The sequence below is a fragment of the Elaeis guineensis genome, chromosome 2 (genome assembly GCF_000442705.2).
Source record: "Elaeis guineensis isolate ETL-2024a chromosome 2, EG11, whole genome shotgun sequence".
Lineage (NCBI taxonomy): Eukaryota > Viridiplantae > Streptophyta > Magnoliopsida > Arecales > Arecaceae > Elaeis > Elaeis guineensis.
The window spans coordinates 71,834,936-71,853,277 of NC_025994.2; the positions used below are offsets into that span (position 1 = coordinate 71,834,936).

Below are 18,342 nucleotides of genomic sequence, written 5' to 3' on the forward strand. Positions count from 1 at the left end.
TGCAAGATTTTCATTTTAAGTGTTAACTTTGTCAGACAATTATCTTCCTTTTTGGACACTGAGTTTTGATTTGTTATTTGAACTAAGGTTTGATCATTAATACTGAAATTTATTTAACTTTATGTGTATGATGTCATGATGAGAAGCCTTGCATACTTATAAAAAAATTTTCTATGAGTATGTGGCGGTTGCCATGACCTTCGACTCATAATCTCGGATCGGGGGCGTGACACAATCCATCAAGATAAATGAACCCAAATCATTTAAAAACAAGCTAAACGAATAAAGAGAACGGAATGTTGGTAAACTATGTGAGAGTTTTAAGTCTTAGTAAAACCAATTAAAATGGATCATTTCGGTGCATTTAAAACTACTACTACAAAAAGAATTAAAGCAGAATCAAAGATCTCAAATTCATCCCTTCCTACTATTTTTGAAAATGATGGTGCTAACTGATTGAGTTGGTCAAGTCTCTTGCTTGGGTACAAGAGACCTGGATTCCATCTCACACTCACCCTAATCTTTGGCCAGGATCCATCCCATCCTAGTTCTTAAAAATAATCACATTTGCAACTAGATGCAAAAATAGAAGCTCAAATTCTTCCGGATCATACAAGAGCTCCTAGAATTAAATTTAAAGAAGACATCAAATGTGCATGGCATGGTAAGTGCCAAAAGAGTGCTAGACATTGGATAATTTACCAAAGTTGATACAAGATTCATCATGCATGATTGCATTCCATATCAACAAAATAATTATATCACAACTCTGTATTTTAAACAATTAAACAAACTAAAGGCCACTTAAACACTTAAATGGGTGCTTAAACAGTTACATAGACTAAACAACTATTGAACACATCTAGATAGTGACTAAACAATGCAAAAATGTTTGGCCTTTAGGACCTATTTGGATGGCAGAAAGTGGACCTAAGTCACTTCCCCAAGTGTGACTTTGATCCACTTTCAGGTGTTTGGCTCAAAAATGAAAGATGAAAACCACTCCCCCCTACAATAATTTTCATCCAAATAACTAGAAAGAAGGTAAAGTGACTTTAGGGCACTTAGGTCCTGAAGTCACTTGAAAGTGGAGACCTTGCAAGCAAAGGGGGCTTTCACTTTGCCCTTGCTTTCCTTGGTCTCGATCATGATAAAGTTTTATAATAAATATTAAAATATCAATAATATTATAATTTATCAACAATAATAGAAATGATAAATAATATAAATAATAACTATTTCAATATTTAAAATGATATTTTTTTATGATAATATAATTAATAATAATGTGGCTTAGTATTTAATTATCATAATATTATTATTTATATCGAAAATATTATTAATTATCCAAAAAATGAATAACATCAAGAATATTAACATAATATTTATTATTAATAACAAGTAATATTACATTAATATCATAATCAATATTAGTTTAATACTATTATTTTATTTAACCATAACTAACAATATTAGTAATTTATTTAGATATTGAATAAATAAATGATTGTAAGATATTATTATACAACTCAGAAAATCATTGGTATATTATTAATTATGTTGTTAGTTGTTATTATCAATATAGACTATTAAATAGTTAAAAATTATACATTTAAAATATTAGAAAACATTAGTTTAATAATATTATCTTATTCAATCATAATTACTATTAATAATTTAATATTACTAGCAACTAATAATATCAATATGGTTTAATTGATAGCTAATTATAATACATTTTATTATTTAGTTGTTGCATTATATTATTTGTTTGTTAAAAATAATTTACTTACTATTAGATATTAAAATAATTAAGAACGAACAAACATTGTTATTTTATTCAATAAATTCAGATCCTGTGGGAGAGATAATGTACATAACAAGCTTGCTTTTTCAACACTCTTTCTAGACAAACCAAACTGTATAACTTTGCTTTCAATAAAATCGCATTTTGAAAAATCATTTTTCAGAAAGTAATTGCTTTCCACTTCAATCAGTTTCCTGCAACAAAACAGCCCGTGTGTTAATGAGGCTAACTAAACAGCATTGCATACGGCAAAGGGATTTCTCATATTATAATCATAGAAAATGCAACACAATCAGGCCCAAGCAGTTGCAACAAATCATAGCATGGAAACTTAATCGCTAAATAGAAACAGTCCCCAAATTGACAAATCAAATTATATCAGGCCTTTAGCTTTTTACTTCAATTTTACAATTGTACAAGGCTAATCATTTCATAACCACAAATACACAACGGAAGATTGAGTTTAAGTCAGGTGTTATACGAATGGCTCCAAATTCAAAGGCAATGAACCTGATAAGAACTTCAGGGTTTCAATTCCATCTAGTCTATTATCAAGTAAAATAAATCTAGGCCTAGGAGTTGTGAAGTAGCATAGGTAAATGCAGTGGCCAGGCAAGTAGCAAGCAAAAGAGGGAGTTGGGTTGAGAAATGGAGCAAGGCAGCCCTCTAAGGTGTATGAGGTGAAGCTAGAGGGGCCTAGGAGGGGCTGCAAAGTGACTAAACAAGGCAGTCAAGGTGAGCGTAAGGCACTACAAAATATAGGTTATGGTCAAAGCAATCAAAGGCCAGGTAGTTACAAAGTGATGAAGTGACAGGTTGCTCACAAAATCGTAGTGCTTATTTTGGGCACTTGGCTGATTGTGGTCCCAAGGCCTATGAGGCTATCAGTGAGGAAGGGGGTGCAAACGCCTAAGTTCTCACAAGATGACAGGTAGAGGTACTTCTCTATCAAGCCTAAAAAGTTTTCTATTTCAAATTCTTATGTATCCAAATCTGAGTATAATGCTACATTTGGTTCTCAGAAATGAAAAAGAATTGGAATGGAAGGAATCAAAATCAGGATTCCTATAGGATGTGAAATGAAGGAATACATGGAAAAGAAACCGCAATGGAAATCTAATATTTAATTTAAATAGTTGAGGATTAGAATATAATTAATTTTATATTTTTGAATATATCATTAACATCATTTTCTATTTTTTACATTTTTGCTAAATATTTTGTTAGTTTATTTATATTTATATCTTCAATCACATTTTTATTTTAATCTTGATTATTTATATTTTGTACTTCTATTTTTATTTTTGTTCATATTTTCTAATTTATATTTATTATTTATGGTATATATTATTTCTGATTTATTATTTTATTTAATTCTTTTAAATTATTGTTAACATCTATCTATATAATTCTATATTTTCTATTAAATGTTATTTAATAATTTAAATTTCTATCTTTATTTTCTGTAACATGACATCATTAATGTTATTTATTTTTTATATTTCATTAATTAATTTTTATTTTATTCTTAACCGAGTATCTTTTTAATTATATTTTATATTTTAAATTCTATCTTATTCATATTTAATTTTATTGGATCTTTTTATTTTATTATTTTTATTTTCATATTAGTTATTTATTTTAAAAATGTTCAGTATTTATCTAAGATATTTTATTTTTTCTTCTTAATAATATTTAACCATTTATATTTACATTTTTGTCTTTAACATGCATTGCATCAATGCCCATTTACAAGTACAAGACATAATAAACCTTTAAGGCATAGCTGATAAGTTGATAAAGTATTATGATGCATGCTACTCACAATATTATAATAAAATAATTTTTTCAATTATATATATTTTTTAATTATTTATTTTATTATACCTCATTGTTAGCAATAATTGATTCATATGAAAATATACAATATATTACTATTTTATGGAATAAAAATTGTTAGTTCATTACTGGAAATATCATTTTACACCTACTTTCATAGGAATGGCCATTCCTTCATGTATGACTGGAATGGACATTCCCTCAAGTGGAGTTCCAAAGGATTGTGATTCCATCCTTTATTATCATGCTAAACATCAGAATGAGGCCAAAGTTGGAATTTCCATTCCATTCCAACGCTCATCTTGATGAACCAAGCATATCGCAAAAGTCCTTTAGTACTTCTCTTTAATCCAGCTCCTACCCTCTAAACCATCAACTTATTAAACCATCCTACCTATAAATTAGGCCTAACATTGTGTTACTGTATATAATTTTACTTAGAAAACCTAAAAGGTAAAAGTAAACAAAATGCAAGACCATCTCAAGAATTAAGCTAAAGAAATAATATGAGGAGGTGATATACAAGATAAGAGGTAGCCTAAATGATTGTTCACAAGAATCAACAAAACAATCAAACAAAAAGTTAAAAAGAAAGACAGAGGCATAATCACTGCCTACATATATATGTCGATGAGATATTTTTCATGGGCAAAAGAAAGCTTGTCAGTTAAAGTAGATAATATGTTTTCTTGGAAAGCATGGTATTTCAAAGCTATATCAATTAGATATTTTCAACATCTTGGGTTCCTCAATTTTAAGGAGCAAGCACCAAGAATACACGAGCGGAGAGTGATATTAATGTATTTTTTTTATGTAAATAAGTTGCATGAATGGGCAAAAGGCAGTTAAAAAGTATTGTTCAATTTTACACACTGTTTTGCAGAATAGACATCTTTTAATTCTGGCCTATTTTGCAATGATCACTGTACTCCCAGACTATCATTTATTTAGCACCACAAACTAAGGTGAGCCTTAATTCATTCAGGAAGAAAAAGTAGCCCTAGTCATTTAATTAACCAACTACTTGCTTGACTGTTGGAACTTCGAAGTAATTGATCCATTCATGTTTGGTCTTTTTCCACCTGACATTTATTAATTGCTGAAAACTGCAGAAATCAATAATATTAGCAATAATTCAATAAACTATTCATGCTGGTTGATTTTACTGCGCATGAACATTGCATAATCATCATAGGGTCAAGGTGCTGAAAGTGCATCATTAAAGTTCTAGTCAGCTGGGCAACTAAAGTTAAACATGGCCGAATTTGGTTGCAGAATAATTTAGAAGGGATATATGCAACTTATTTGGATAATGTTGGAGGGGTAGAATTTACCACACAGGAAAGGGATTTTTGGGCGTGCAGTCTGACTGATCAAGGGATAAGCACATGGTAAAGCTTTTTAATTTTTTATCACAAGGATGAAATTGTCTTCCCACGTTTTTGTCTTTTCAGAGAAGGAAATGAGGCAAAAATTAGTTTGGTGGTAGCTTTTTTTATTTTTTTTAATCACAAAGATGAAATTACCCTCCTTCCATCTTTCTATGTTTCGAGACAGGAAGGGACAAAAAGGTAATTGGCCACATAACTTCCCTTATCCAATAGAATAAAACATTGAGGTCAAATAATGGAATAATTTTATCCCATCGAACTGCGACCAACAAGATATGCTGTCTCAATACCGAGCCTCATACCGGTGCCACTATCACTGTGTCAATATGGAGCTGATTCGGCACACCGAATTGACAGCACACCCCAGAACCGCATACTAATACTGAACCGGTATGGTATGGTATGCTCCGTACCATCTAATTCAGTACGGTACGGCAAACATTGATGACTAATCCCATTTCACTGGATCCTCCCCCTTCTGCATACCAAACACAGCCTTAATGAATAAGACCCCTAAATTAGTGACATCTTAAAGTACAATAAGTTTTTATTCCAGGAAACCATTTGCCATAAAACATGTAAAATGTGTGTGTGTGTGTGTGGATATATGTATGTATGTATCATAAAGAGGATATATATAGGAAACAATCATTATCACATACAAATAAGTCAGATTTCCCGTTTTCTCATTTAAGCAACTTGAAATGAGCATGCAAGCAATGGACAATCAACGAAGGGTTTGGCCTATAGATGACACTTGTTTAGACTCTTATTGCACTCAGCCATACAGGACCTCACCAAACAAGTATGCTGATCCATAGATCACCTTAGCCCAATTTTATCACGATGTAGAAAACAAATTTTCCTACAAATTCCTTTGTTCTATACAGTATATAATCTTGAGATCAACGACGCATCAAGGATTAAAATGTAGCATCATCCACTAAAGAAGCATTAGGCCTGAAACCCACCCAGTGTATGCTTAACCAGGACCAAGTACATCTGATCTTTCATGACGTGTCATACCCATAGCCCTTTATTCATAAAAGTCAGATCAAAATTTGTTATCATTAGAACAATATAGTCCAGTAGACTACGTACGCCACCTCCAACTTGATTACTACTGCATGTTCACTAACAAATGATCTACAAACAAAATAATTTCATTTTGTAAGGATTATGCAATAAGAAAAATGCCTTGATTATATATAATGAACCATATAATCAATGGCGCTTTTCTGAAATCTTCAACCATCCACAAGTATACAACCCTCAACAGGAATGATCATTAAGTGTGCTATTCTCATACAAGACATTCATCTACTAAAATTGAGAAACATGGGTTGCTCAACTCTTTGTTTTATTTGGTCTGAATCACTAGTAGGCTAAGCCTTCTATGTAGACATAGTGTGGTAATACTAAAAAATCAAAAGTTAGTATAAGTTTTTTTTCCAAAAAGAAGGAAAGAAGAAATATTTTTTCAGGAAGATGTATATTATAAAGCCAATCATATCATTGTAAGGAAAAAGACCTTGAAGCAACTCGGACATTGTACTCTTTCCCTGGATGATAGAACTCTGCAAGGCCCCAGTCAATTAGACGAAGTTTGCGCTGCTCATGGTCAATCATGACATTGTGAGGTTTCACATCTCGATGCATGATGCCTTGCGAGTGACAGTAATCCAGTGCCTACAAAAATACCTGGAAAAAGTTAAAGACAATCAAATATAACGAATCTAATTTTATGCTCAACCCACTGATAGATTGCAAGAAATGCTCCAAAAATACCAAAAACTTAACGAATTAATCTTTCTTTCTTGAGTTTTAGAAATTCAGAAAATCAAAAAAAAAAAAAGCTCGATCATTTAAACTAATGATGACATTCCATAGAGAGAAGCAGCTAGCCAAAAGAAACAGCTACAAAAAGCAGTTGCTGTCTTACATGATCAGTTAGCAGGAACAAGAGTGCAAGAAAGATGATTAGAAAGATACATACCACGAAAAGGGGAAAATGAAGGAAATGAAAAAGGAGGGCAACAAAGAAAAGATACAAAAAGAGCAACAAATATAGTTCAATAAGGTAATTTAGTCAACAAGAAAAGTTTGCACCCTCCTCTCCCACTACAGCTGGTTTTGCCATGTTTGAAAAAGTTTTGGTTTCAGTTTCAGTTGCACTTGTAGAATTTTAGCTTTGGCTATTTTATTCCAAGTTTCTTTTGGTCATAGAAATAAGAAAAATTTTCAAAAGATGAAAAATAGAATAAAAATGTTTTAACAACAAGTGAAGAAAGGTTATTCCATGAAATTTAGGGAATTTTGTGATAGTAGGCTTCTCACTTTTAAAGTTTCAATAGCTTTACAATAAAGCTAATATTGCAAATAAGTAAAATTCATAAAGTATATTGGTATTTTGTATCACGTATGTGTGATTGCGTGCCCGTTTGCCCGCATGCACCCACATGCACACACCCACAAAAGGTATTTGAAAATCCATTATATTTAGAAATTGTGAAGGTTTTGACTGGCTAATGCATTATATATATATTGGTGACTATTTAACTAAATACCAAGGATTCAGATCCCAGCGGAACATCGAGATGAGATACCATCCCATGTGTTAGGACAGAGCTGCCCCGCTGGCGTCCTAGCGTCCCAATCGGGATGTCGTGGGACATCCTTTATCCCAAATATCATGACAGGGCGGGACGGCGGCGCATCCCATTCCATAGAAAAATCAAGATAGTCCCATCCCACGAGATTTAAACCTTGCTAAATACACAAAGCTGTTCATGTTAGTTTCCATGACTACCATAATAAGGATCTCCTAGAGGCATTGGTCCATCAAGGGTTATGTTGATCATCTATCTCTATTTTTAACTTAAGGAAAAAAGGAAAATAACCAAAAAGTGATAATTTACAGCCTAGGCACTTTAAAAAAAGACAAATAACTACAATATGATAGTCAATAATAAAATAAAACAGTAATGAAACATCTCTCACGAATTTTGTTTAGTTTTTTTTTTTTTTTTTGCCAAACTCCCAAAGCCATCGCAACCAGATAAGTTACCAGTCAGTTTTGGCCAAGATTGACATAAACTATCGAAACTAACCGAAACAAAACAGTGAGGGTTAGTCTCCATTCAATTTTGGCCAAAACTTTGGGCTTCACAGATCTAATAATGAAAATTACAAGTTTACAACCAGCTGAACAAACATCAGAACTATAGAGCACAATAGGATAGGAGAGTTCCATTAGATCTAGGGAAGATGACAGGTCTTCATGCTCAATTCCACCACCAAATTCACTGCATGACATATTATGAAATAATAAATTTACCTAGCACATGGCATAGTTTGCATGACTCTAGCTATGTCTTCTAAAGCATGGGAGCATTGAAATCAAAGAAGACCTTGACAGCCACTGTTGCTGACTTAAGAAGCTCACAATATGTTCTGTTCTCTATATCACATCATGCAGTCAAGATATAAGACATCATTTCCATATAATACAAGGAAATCATATCCAGCCAAACCAAATATGAAATTATGTGTAAACGAAGATCCAGTGCTCCAGTGAATGCTCAGTTCTTAAAGTAGAACATCGTCCTCCAACCTCCAAACTCTTCACATTTTGTTGGGGCCCCAATCCAATCCTAGAAATTCTAATAACTTCATTCCAATGCAAAACCAATGCAACCCACAAGGATGATAGTTTTATCTGCAAAGCAGCCTTAGTTACTCATCTGATTACAATCAGTTTCAAATGCAGTACATAGGGAGTAGACCTGCTCAAAAAGTGGCTGGCCCACCCAAGCTCGGTGCATTTTGGACAGGCCTAGGCTTGATTTTCTGGCCCAACAGGTCAGATTGGGCCAGAAATTTGAGCCCATCCATCAAACAGGCCTGGCTCTGGTTTGCAACAACCTAGCCTGAGCTCGGCCTAAACCCAATTAGTTAAATTAATAAATATTATACACACACACACATATATATATATGTATGTATATGATATAACTTAAATACCTTTAGAGTTTTACAAAATTACATTCCTAACCTAACCCTTAAATCCCTAATCTCCTTGCCTCACACACCTCCTAGCAGCGTCATCTGCTCCCCCTCTCGCCGCCACCATGTTGTCCACTCCCCTTCTCCCTGAAGCAATGACCCATCCACCAGAGCACAGAGATCACCCATGCTCCCATCCCGATGCCTTCCACCTTGGTGGCCCTCATTGGACATGCTTGACTCTAGCTTGCCAATGCCAAGCACCTCGCTAATGATGAGAAGGGCCTCATCTTCCTTGGCACATCCACCACCTCACTGCCACCGCATCATCCACTCCCCCTCTCACCACCGCCATGTCGTCCACTCTCCCTCCCACCACCGCCGCATTGTCCCCTCCATCTCTCAAGACCGCCGCAATCTTGAAAAGCTCAAGACCCAGCCCAACATCCAAAGTTACCAAGCTCGAGCTTGGGAAGTAAGCCTAAAGCCCAAGCCAAGCCCAGGCTGAAGCCTAGCTAATTTTTGTTATATGTGGGGCTGAGCCCAGCCCACCAATAAGCAACTCTATTAAGGACTAAAATTAGCCTAGGCACCAATATGACAATTGCTTGAGGAAGCATTCATTGGATTTTCAGTTTCACAAGAAAGTTGTATGATTTCAGAAGCCCGATGAAGTGTAAATGCTCTAAAAAATTGGACTGGTCATCATTTACTAGATAATCCAAATAGAAATGAAGATTTCCGTAGCTAATGTGATGAATAATACTCCTATTTAAATCCACAAAGACAGACAAAATTCCAGATCTAAAAAGTTGAGTGATGCTCTCTAGCCTCTAAAACACAGGCAATGATGAAAGAAACCCCTTTAAATTAGTTTTTCCTAACAAAGTGTGCATGATTATGTTCGTTGGTCCTTGTATTCAAGAACAGCCCAAGCTCTAAAAATTTCTGATCAGCGCATCAACATCATTATAAACACTAGAGACCCAACTTGTGAAATTTTCTGTGCAGATTAGGACCTCTAACAACCATGGTTCTCCTACCATTAAAGAACTCTTTGAATGTTCCTAGTAAATGGCATCACAAAGTTTCTACAGTACATATACACAGCTGTAGAAAACAGTGTAATTTCCCTAGCCAAATGTTTCCACCTTAGTACTGCCAGATCCCAGACAGTTGCATCTGCTGCCATATATCATATGTTTTTATATTTTTCATTGATACCACATGCTAGATATTCATGCCAACTTGCATCTGCCTCCCTCCCAAAAACCTATCATTTGAATGAGTGATAAGCATTACCATATACTTAGTATCTTAATGCATGCCACAAATTACATAGTATTTATGATAATATGCTGGTTTACCAATAATATGAATAAATTGAACACTCTGTCATCCATATGATCTGTGCTTTATGGCACTTCTCCATTAACATTAGCATTTTTAATACGAAAACAGATAAGTTCTGCTCATTTGGATACAAAGTCACAGAGGTACATAGTACATCTAGATAAAAAGATCAAAACCTTTATATCATTTTATTATTTGAGACAAGAAATTGATAGTTTATACAACCTGAACATTATGTAGTTCAGTTTGTCCAAAAAAAAATAGATAAGAAGAATAATGCAGCATGAAAGATCCTATAGAGATTAAAACTATACAATGTAAGCTTTCTGATATTTCTTTCATACCAAAAACTCAATATACGAATGGAACAATAAACTTGCCTTTAATAGTTCATAAATGTAGTATCGGATATCATAATCTGTTAGAGTTGGATAGAGCACTTTGAAGTCTGTATTATTGACATATTCAAAGATTAGACTGGGTGTCTTTGATTGCTGATCTCTGACAATATCAAGTAATTTTACAATGTTTGGGCCGCCACATAGGTTCTGCAATATCTTTATTTCTCTCTTAATCTGCATGGTCATCACAATTGAAAAGATAAGCAAACAATTAACCAGAGGATGATACAGCTAACATCCAACATTATTACATGTTGAACCTACAAGAGAACCCAACAGAAAAGTTATGAACAATCATAGAAGAAAGAAAGCATCAGGTGAACTCCAAAACATAACTGATGGCAAGTCATTGAGAAAACAGAGACGATAAAAAAGACATATAGTCTAGAAACTCTGATACCAAGATTTGCTATACTGTGCCGAACTGGCCGGTACACCCCGTATCGTACCGGACCGGCGGAGAACCGACATGATTCGACTAGTAAATTCAGTACACCGATGGTACGGAAGGAAAAAAAAAGTAAGAAAGAAAAAGAGAGACGAGGAGAGGGAGGGAGGTGGGAGCCGCCGGAGGCCAACGGTGACCGGCTGCGGCCGTCGGAGGGCTTTCAAGCCTCGTATCGCCCGATAGGGCTTTCAAGAGAGTGAGAAAGAGAGAGAGCGCTCGAGGGGGGGAGAGACCTACCAGACGGACGGTGCCTCGGTCGCGAGGCCCTCGATGGCCGGCGAGCCGACACCGACGGCCTGAGGGCGGTCGAGCAGGCGGAGCCGCGGAGCGCAGCCCCTCCACGGCTCCGCTCCCTTCTTTTTTCGAAACAGACGGTCGTCTGTTTCGATTTTTCTTTTTTTTGTTTTAAACTCATGAAGTCAGCAACCCAGTTGCCGACTTAAGAAATTTTTTTAAAAAAAAGACAAAAATCGTGAAGCCACAAATAGTTTGCTGGCTTCACTTAAAACTGTTTTAAAAAAAAAAACTCACAAAACAAAAGCGACGCCCCTGTTTCACGCCCGCGGCGCCGCGCGCATTGACTGCGCCCTCTGGCGGCCACAGCCAGAGAGACCGTCCGACGGCCCCGCCAGCTCCTTTCCCTCCCTCTTTTTCTTTCTTCCTCCTTCTCTCTCTATTTCTCTCTCTTTCTCTCTTTTTCTTCTTCCGGTTCAGATCCGCTTGCCTTCGTCGGTTCGGTACCGTACCGAACCGTACCATCGGCCAGCCGATACGGCCGGCGGTACCAATTCAGCATACCTTGTCTGATACTGTTTTTAAGAATTTCACGTAGACCTACCTATCAGAATTCATTTTAAGCAGGTGCTAGATGATCTTGAATTTCCACAAACCAAAATGCACTTTAACAAGAAACTGATCAAATCAACTCATTTGAAACAAAACAGTACGGAAAAATACACAGAAGAAAGAAAAGTAGAATTCTCTTGAGATGATATGTTTTCTTATGATAGTATGCATATAGATCAAAATTCAAAATTAAGTCAAGTTAAAAATAAGTCCTTTTAATAATTTCATTTAAAAGCTTGAAATGTACAAAGATAAGCTGATTAATGAAATCCTTTTAAGCTGAAATGTACAAAGATAATTAAGTCCTTTAATGAAATGTACAAAGATAAGCCGATAATTAAGTCCTTTTAAGATCATCAAAAGTAGGTCTACATGATCAATGAATTATAAACAAAAGCAACTCCATATACCAATAGAGATCTTTCATTCAGAATATTTAATATGTGAGAAAAAAGAAAAATTATTCACTGAATCTCGACTATCAAACAATGGTTTTACATGGGCATAGGTTAGAATGTAAATGCATGCACATGATGTATGAAGTCAAACCATTTTTATTGAAAATTTTACATAAAAGGCAAAAATATTGATTTTCCTGAAGAGATCTTCCTGATGCTAAGGCCATTACATGAACATAGGTTCTACTTTCATCACCATTTTGATAGGAGCATATGGGTTAACTTGCAGGCAGAATTTTCTGGAGGGTACCAACATGAAAAATTGGTGTTAAAGGATGACACCTCTTATTGGAAAGAGTGAATTATGCAGGAGGAGAGTGATATTGGTGTTATATAAACAAATATGTAGTAGCATTGGGAAATTTCTATCTAGCCAAAGATCAACAAGAGATATTTGGGCTAATTAAGGGAGAGAACTTAATCTGATCTGGTGAAGTACATCAACTCATCAAGTGGTAATAGAAATACAGATTGCACTAACAATCAAGCACTAAGTCCTTCAAATGACATGGAGAATTACAAGAAAAATGGTCCATGTAGGGGCTAGATAGGAGAATCCAAAGACAACATATTGGATGGATAAACTTTGTGTGCTGAGGTATCTCCTTGTGGACCACCTAGAGCCTTTCCAGGTGATGATAAAAGGAACAGAACTAAAAAAGGTTCTTATATCCAGTAACCAAACATATGATTTCACAGCTTTCATGAAACATATAATGATGTCTGAAGCTACTCTTGCCCATCAACATTTGCAATTTTTGTCAGCTGCAGCAGAGTTTTTCTCCCTTCATGTATTTTGAATGCAAACTTTAATCTCTAAGACAAACATGCAATTCAAGATTACTGATATTAGTTTTAAAACTAAATTTTTGTGCAGAGTATTTAATATGCTCAACATATTTTGATTAATATGAAATGCTTGCCCAATTTACTTAAACACCAGCATCGTTCACATAAATAGGAGATGTGGTTTGAATGTTCAAAGTTTATACAATATATGATCATCAGTTTAAAGCAACACCACATATTTTTTATATAAAAGGGAAAGTTCTCATAAAATATCATCAAGTATTTTCTCTCACACATGCACTCACATATAGACGACTGGTGAATGTATTTATGTCCACACATAAGAGTTAGTACAGTACAGTAAGTCATATTTTGTCCTCGTATGATTGATGTTGGCAAGCTGAATTTCCTTGAACCCTGGTGCATGGATTAGGGTAGAGGCTCTGACAAAGAACAGCAATTGGGGCATCAAAAATATTCTGGTTTTGAGAAATCTATTTTACTTTGGACTTGAAATAGTAAGTTAAGTTTTTCAATATTAACCAGCAAAAAAAAAGTTGAAAGGAAGGGAAAGCTTACAAGAAAAGCAATGTCAATAACTAGTTATTAATGAATGCACAGGTTGTATTTTTGAGAAGGGCATAAGATGGCACGATTTTTCTTTATTTTAAGGTTAAGGAAGGTATGTTGGATTAAGAACAGAAGACACTGACAAGAATGTTCTAGGATGATTAGTGGTTAGATAACATATTCCACTTAATATGACCAAAGTTCACAAGGCTAGACAATAGTTTCTGAGATAGGGGAATTATATCATGGAATTCAGGAACTTCAAAGGGACAACCATCAGCAAGCAGCTAAAGATCAACTTCATTGTTACAATACGAACTTCAAAGGGACAACCATCAGCAAGCAGCTAAAGATCAACTTCATTGTTACAATACAGTTATCTTTTTTCCAAAAATTTTCTTGATTTCTCCATATGCTGCTAGTAGTGTCACTGCATCAGCTTTAGAATAATAGGTAATCATGTGGTGGTCTCATTCAGTAGCTTTATGCTTTCATGGAGCTCCAACAAGTTTATTTAAGACATTTAGGTTAAAGTTATCCTTAGCTTGCTCATATTATGATAGGAATACATATTTGAAGTGGATCTCAATAAACTACCTATGGACCTAAAGAATTTTGACCAAGGTGTCACAAGGTAATTGCAGGATTCGATGCATAGCACTTCAATGTATAGTGCATTATAGTGTCCTAATGCTAACCATCATATGACATGAAATAAGGAAGGTGATTTTACATTGTCATGTGCTGATATAGCAATTCTGCATAAAAACAACTAGATTAATTTATCTTGAATCCATATTCACTTGATCCGTGAATTAATGAATTTTATTTCTTCCGTTTAAGTGCATATACGTTTACTCTTCTTTATAATCAATGTTCAGTAGTTCTCAAATGTGTGTTACAAAGCTCCGTCCAATCAACATTGTCTCGTGCTTTGAATCTTCTGAATGAAGTCTCAAATTTTTTGAGAATCATTTCATTTGGAAGCGGTCATTTGAGGGTAATTTAAAAGATGACGTTATGAAGTGGTGGAGCTCATACCGGGTTGATATCTAGGAGGCCAAGAAACAAAACTTCCCAATGAAAATCATAATCACCGATCATAAAATTAAAGTAAAAGCATTTCCAAGTATGTTGTTCCATTAAAATAAAACCAAAGAATTCATTCCTAAGTATACAAAGACAAAGACATGCGAATTTTGCTAGTGCAAGAAAAATAATGAAACATAACTTGAAACATCAAGTATGTGAAGAATATATTAAACATGTTGCTTACAAATTATGCAGATTCATGGTTGGAACATCACACAAACAAATAAGTCCACCTAAAAGACATTTATGGGCAATTTTAACTCCATCACAAACATGTCTAATAGGGGACTTAACCTGTTTTATAGGCATAAGTAGCAGCAGATTAAACTATCCCTACAAACCTGTTTTATAGGCATAAGTAGCAGCAGATTAAACTATCCCTCCAAATGACCTTGGCATTGTAAAGCAAAAGCTTGCATGGCTAATAATTAGATTCATTCCCTTGAACCTTCTTTGTCAATAAATATCACGTAACTATTTTTTTATGTAGTTTTTCTCAAATCTATTTTAACTGATTTAATGATTAACTTGGTTCGAATTTTAGATCATAATTCGCAATTCGTTACATGTTTATGAACCCAATTCATTAAGAGTATGACTGGAAAATATATTTTGAATTAAATTGATTAGAAATTACTAACTTTAATTGATTAGGTGACTAATAAAAAATTTAATCCTTTACTAAATTCCAATCAGAAATATTTTATTTCTAAAAAATAAGATATATTTTTAATTTATTAGAACACCCTTATCAATTATCATGAACTACATGTAAATTGCATTTATGTAATTTTATCATGGTTTTATATCATTGAGAAATATTATAGTATTCTCCTTCCCACCTTCCCCCAATCCATAACAGAACCTGCCCGCCTCTAACTATCTCCCAGTAACTCCTCACTTTGGATTATCTCCTTTATCCTTGTCCGCAACAGATGATGTGTTATACCGCATAGAGTTCAAAAGGGATTTGGACTACAGAATTCTATTTTCACATGAGCTAAGCATTTTATTGACAACAGAATATAAGATCAATGTTTTATAAGAATCAAAGCAAATCATATAGCGAATCGATATGAAATGCACCAATTCATAATATGCATATATGGGAAGCAGTTTAGCAACCTTTTGTCAAGTCATAAGGTATCGTTATCTCGTGAAATCTCTACTTCCTAAAACTCTAACAAAATTTGAGGCCCACTCTTCTTCTTGGACCTATGACATGATATCAGAATCCTCTTCTTATCATGGCTCAATTATTTATGTCCTTACCCTGCAATCTCTATCCATCTTCCACCCAATACATCCTCAAAAAATTCAAGCAAATAAAATGCTTTCGGTGAATTTCTAAAACTTTCCTTCATGGTTGTAACACAAATTGCTTATATGCAATCTATTTATACAACACTCAAAATATATTTAAAGCCTTCTTTAATTCCCAGATTTTAAATACAAACAGCACTATGATCATTAAAATTTGCTTATGCTATTATCTTTGGTTTCATGGGCATGTCATGGTCAAAATAATAGTCCAAAAAAGGCTTCAACATTTCCCATTCATCAACTATCTCCTAAATTTTGATGCATGTTGAGCCTATCTTCCGTCAATATATCCACCATGGAGAAAAATTGCAGTATGTCTTGCAGATGGTTTTGACCAGAGCCTTATGGGTTCCCATAAACAAATTTTTACAATCTTCATTCCAAATAGGCATTTGCTTCCAATTAATATAATTGTTGACCCCGACTCATTGGCAAACAGAGTGCACTATAATGTCTTCCTCACTACCAACAGCAGGTCCACTAATAACAAGAGTAGAGAGATAAAGGTCTATGGGCAATCATTGTTACAACAACCTAAAAAAGAATTCACTTGTATCACAACATGAGCTCGCTTTAGCAATCCCAAATACTCCCTCAGCATTCTCCCTTCATTACAGCTCATCTTATTTGGCCTTCTTATGCTTCTATTTTATTTCACAAAATTGCCTTGGTCCTTACAGATTTTCACCATATGTTATTAGTTATATTATCCTCTCTGTAACTTCATACCATGGATCAAAAGTTTAATCTCTGATAACTGATTCAATTTTGCATATTTTTTTTCTATTACTATAATAGGTAGCACAACACATCTCCAGTCATTCCGCATTAGTCTTCAGAACCCAAATATTTTTTTTGCAGCCACGAAAAGCTAGAATTCTTCTTATTCAGAAGGAAGCATCCAAAGCAACACAGTGAAGACAAACTAAGCCGTTGCAAGAGATACCTGGCAGAAAGAGATAGGTATCTATCAACAAGCTAATATACAGACAAAAGAGCAGGAAGACGATAGATTGATTGGAGAAAAAATCGCACCTTTTTCTTCTTCACCGGCTTTAGGATCTTGATGATGCATTTGTCATTGTTCGTGCAATGAACTCCCTCGAAGACCTCGCTGTACTTGCCCCTCCCGACCTTCCGAACCACCTCATAATCATCCTGTTCCCTGCCAAGAAGGGGTGAAAGAAAGGGAAAAATAAACTTTTTTGAATCAACAACAGGGTATGAAACGAAACCCTAAGGAGAGCCGGAGGAAGGAAGGGAGCGGTCATCCGGTACCCCCATTGGACGGTGAGGGACTCGTAGTCCCAGTACTCTCCGGGGCGGTGGACGTTGACGTCGGCGTAGGCCCGGGCCTTGGAGGCGGCTCCGGGGCGGCGGATTGATTTCCCAATCTTGTGCGCCAGGGTTTCCAGCCGGGGGACGGCGGCGGGGAGGACGCGGCTGGTGCTCTCGGCGCCGGCGAGCGATGGGCCGCAGGAGATCCGCCGCAGAGCGGCGAGGCGGAGAGAGGGGAAGGGAAAAGGAGAGAGAGGGAGAGACGCGGTGCGGGGGAGGAGGAGGAGTCGGTGGGATATGGAGCGGAGGGGCCCCAAGGCCATGAAATAGAGAGAGAGGGATATCACAAGGGCGGCGAGCCCATCTATGCCCCCCCGTCTTTCCACACTGACCGAAAGAAAAGAAGGAAATTTTTTATCATTCCCTTCTTTTACCATGAGGAGTTTCCCTCCTATTTGCTTTTGTTTTGCTTTGAGAGGAGTACGGGGGCCGTTACAACACGCTCTCAGCCTCCCTCGGTTTTGGGTGAGAGGATGGTATGGATATTATTCATCAAATTTTATTTTTATATTTAAATTAATTTATAAAAATTTAAAAATTTAATTAATATTTATATTTATATATATTAAAAAAATAGATATGAATATGAATAGATAACTATCCGATTTATATCTAAATATTTGAATCTATATATAATCTATATAATTTTATATAATAATTATTAATTTTTAAAAAATATATA

At 35.2% G+C, this 18,342-nt stretch overlaps 1 protein-coding gene across 2 annotated transcripts in view; it reads right to left on the minus strand.

Moving 5' to 3' along the window:
• Positions 1–18,052, minus strand: part of LOC105034072 (casein kinase II subunit alpha) — a 29,447-nt gene extending 11,395 nt beyond the window's left edge. The window contains exons 1-4 of one of the 2 annotated variants that reach the window (XM_010909095.4): positions 17,601–18,052; positions 17,358–17,487; positions 10,776–10,970; positions 6,569–6,726 (exon numbers count right to left, since the gene is read on the minus strand). In XM_010909095.4, the coding sequence (XP_010907397.3) occupies positions 6,569–6,726; positions 10,776–10,970; positions 17,358–17,487; positions 17,601–18,037 (920 nt within the window). In that variant the 5' untranslated portion in view covers positions 18,038–18,052. The remainder of the gene's footprint in view (positions 1–6,568; positions 6,727–10,775; positions 10,971–17,357; positions 17,488–17,600) is intronic. The other variant, XM_029261502.2, reaches the window with a different exon arrangement.
• Between the last annotated feature and the right edge of the window lie 290 nt (positions 18,053–18,342).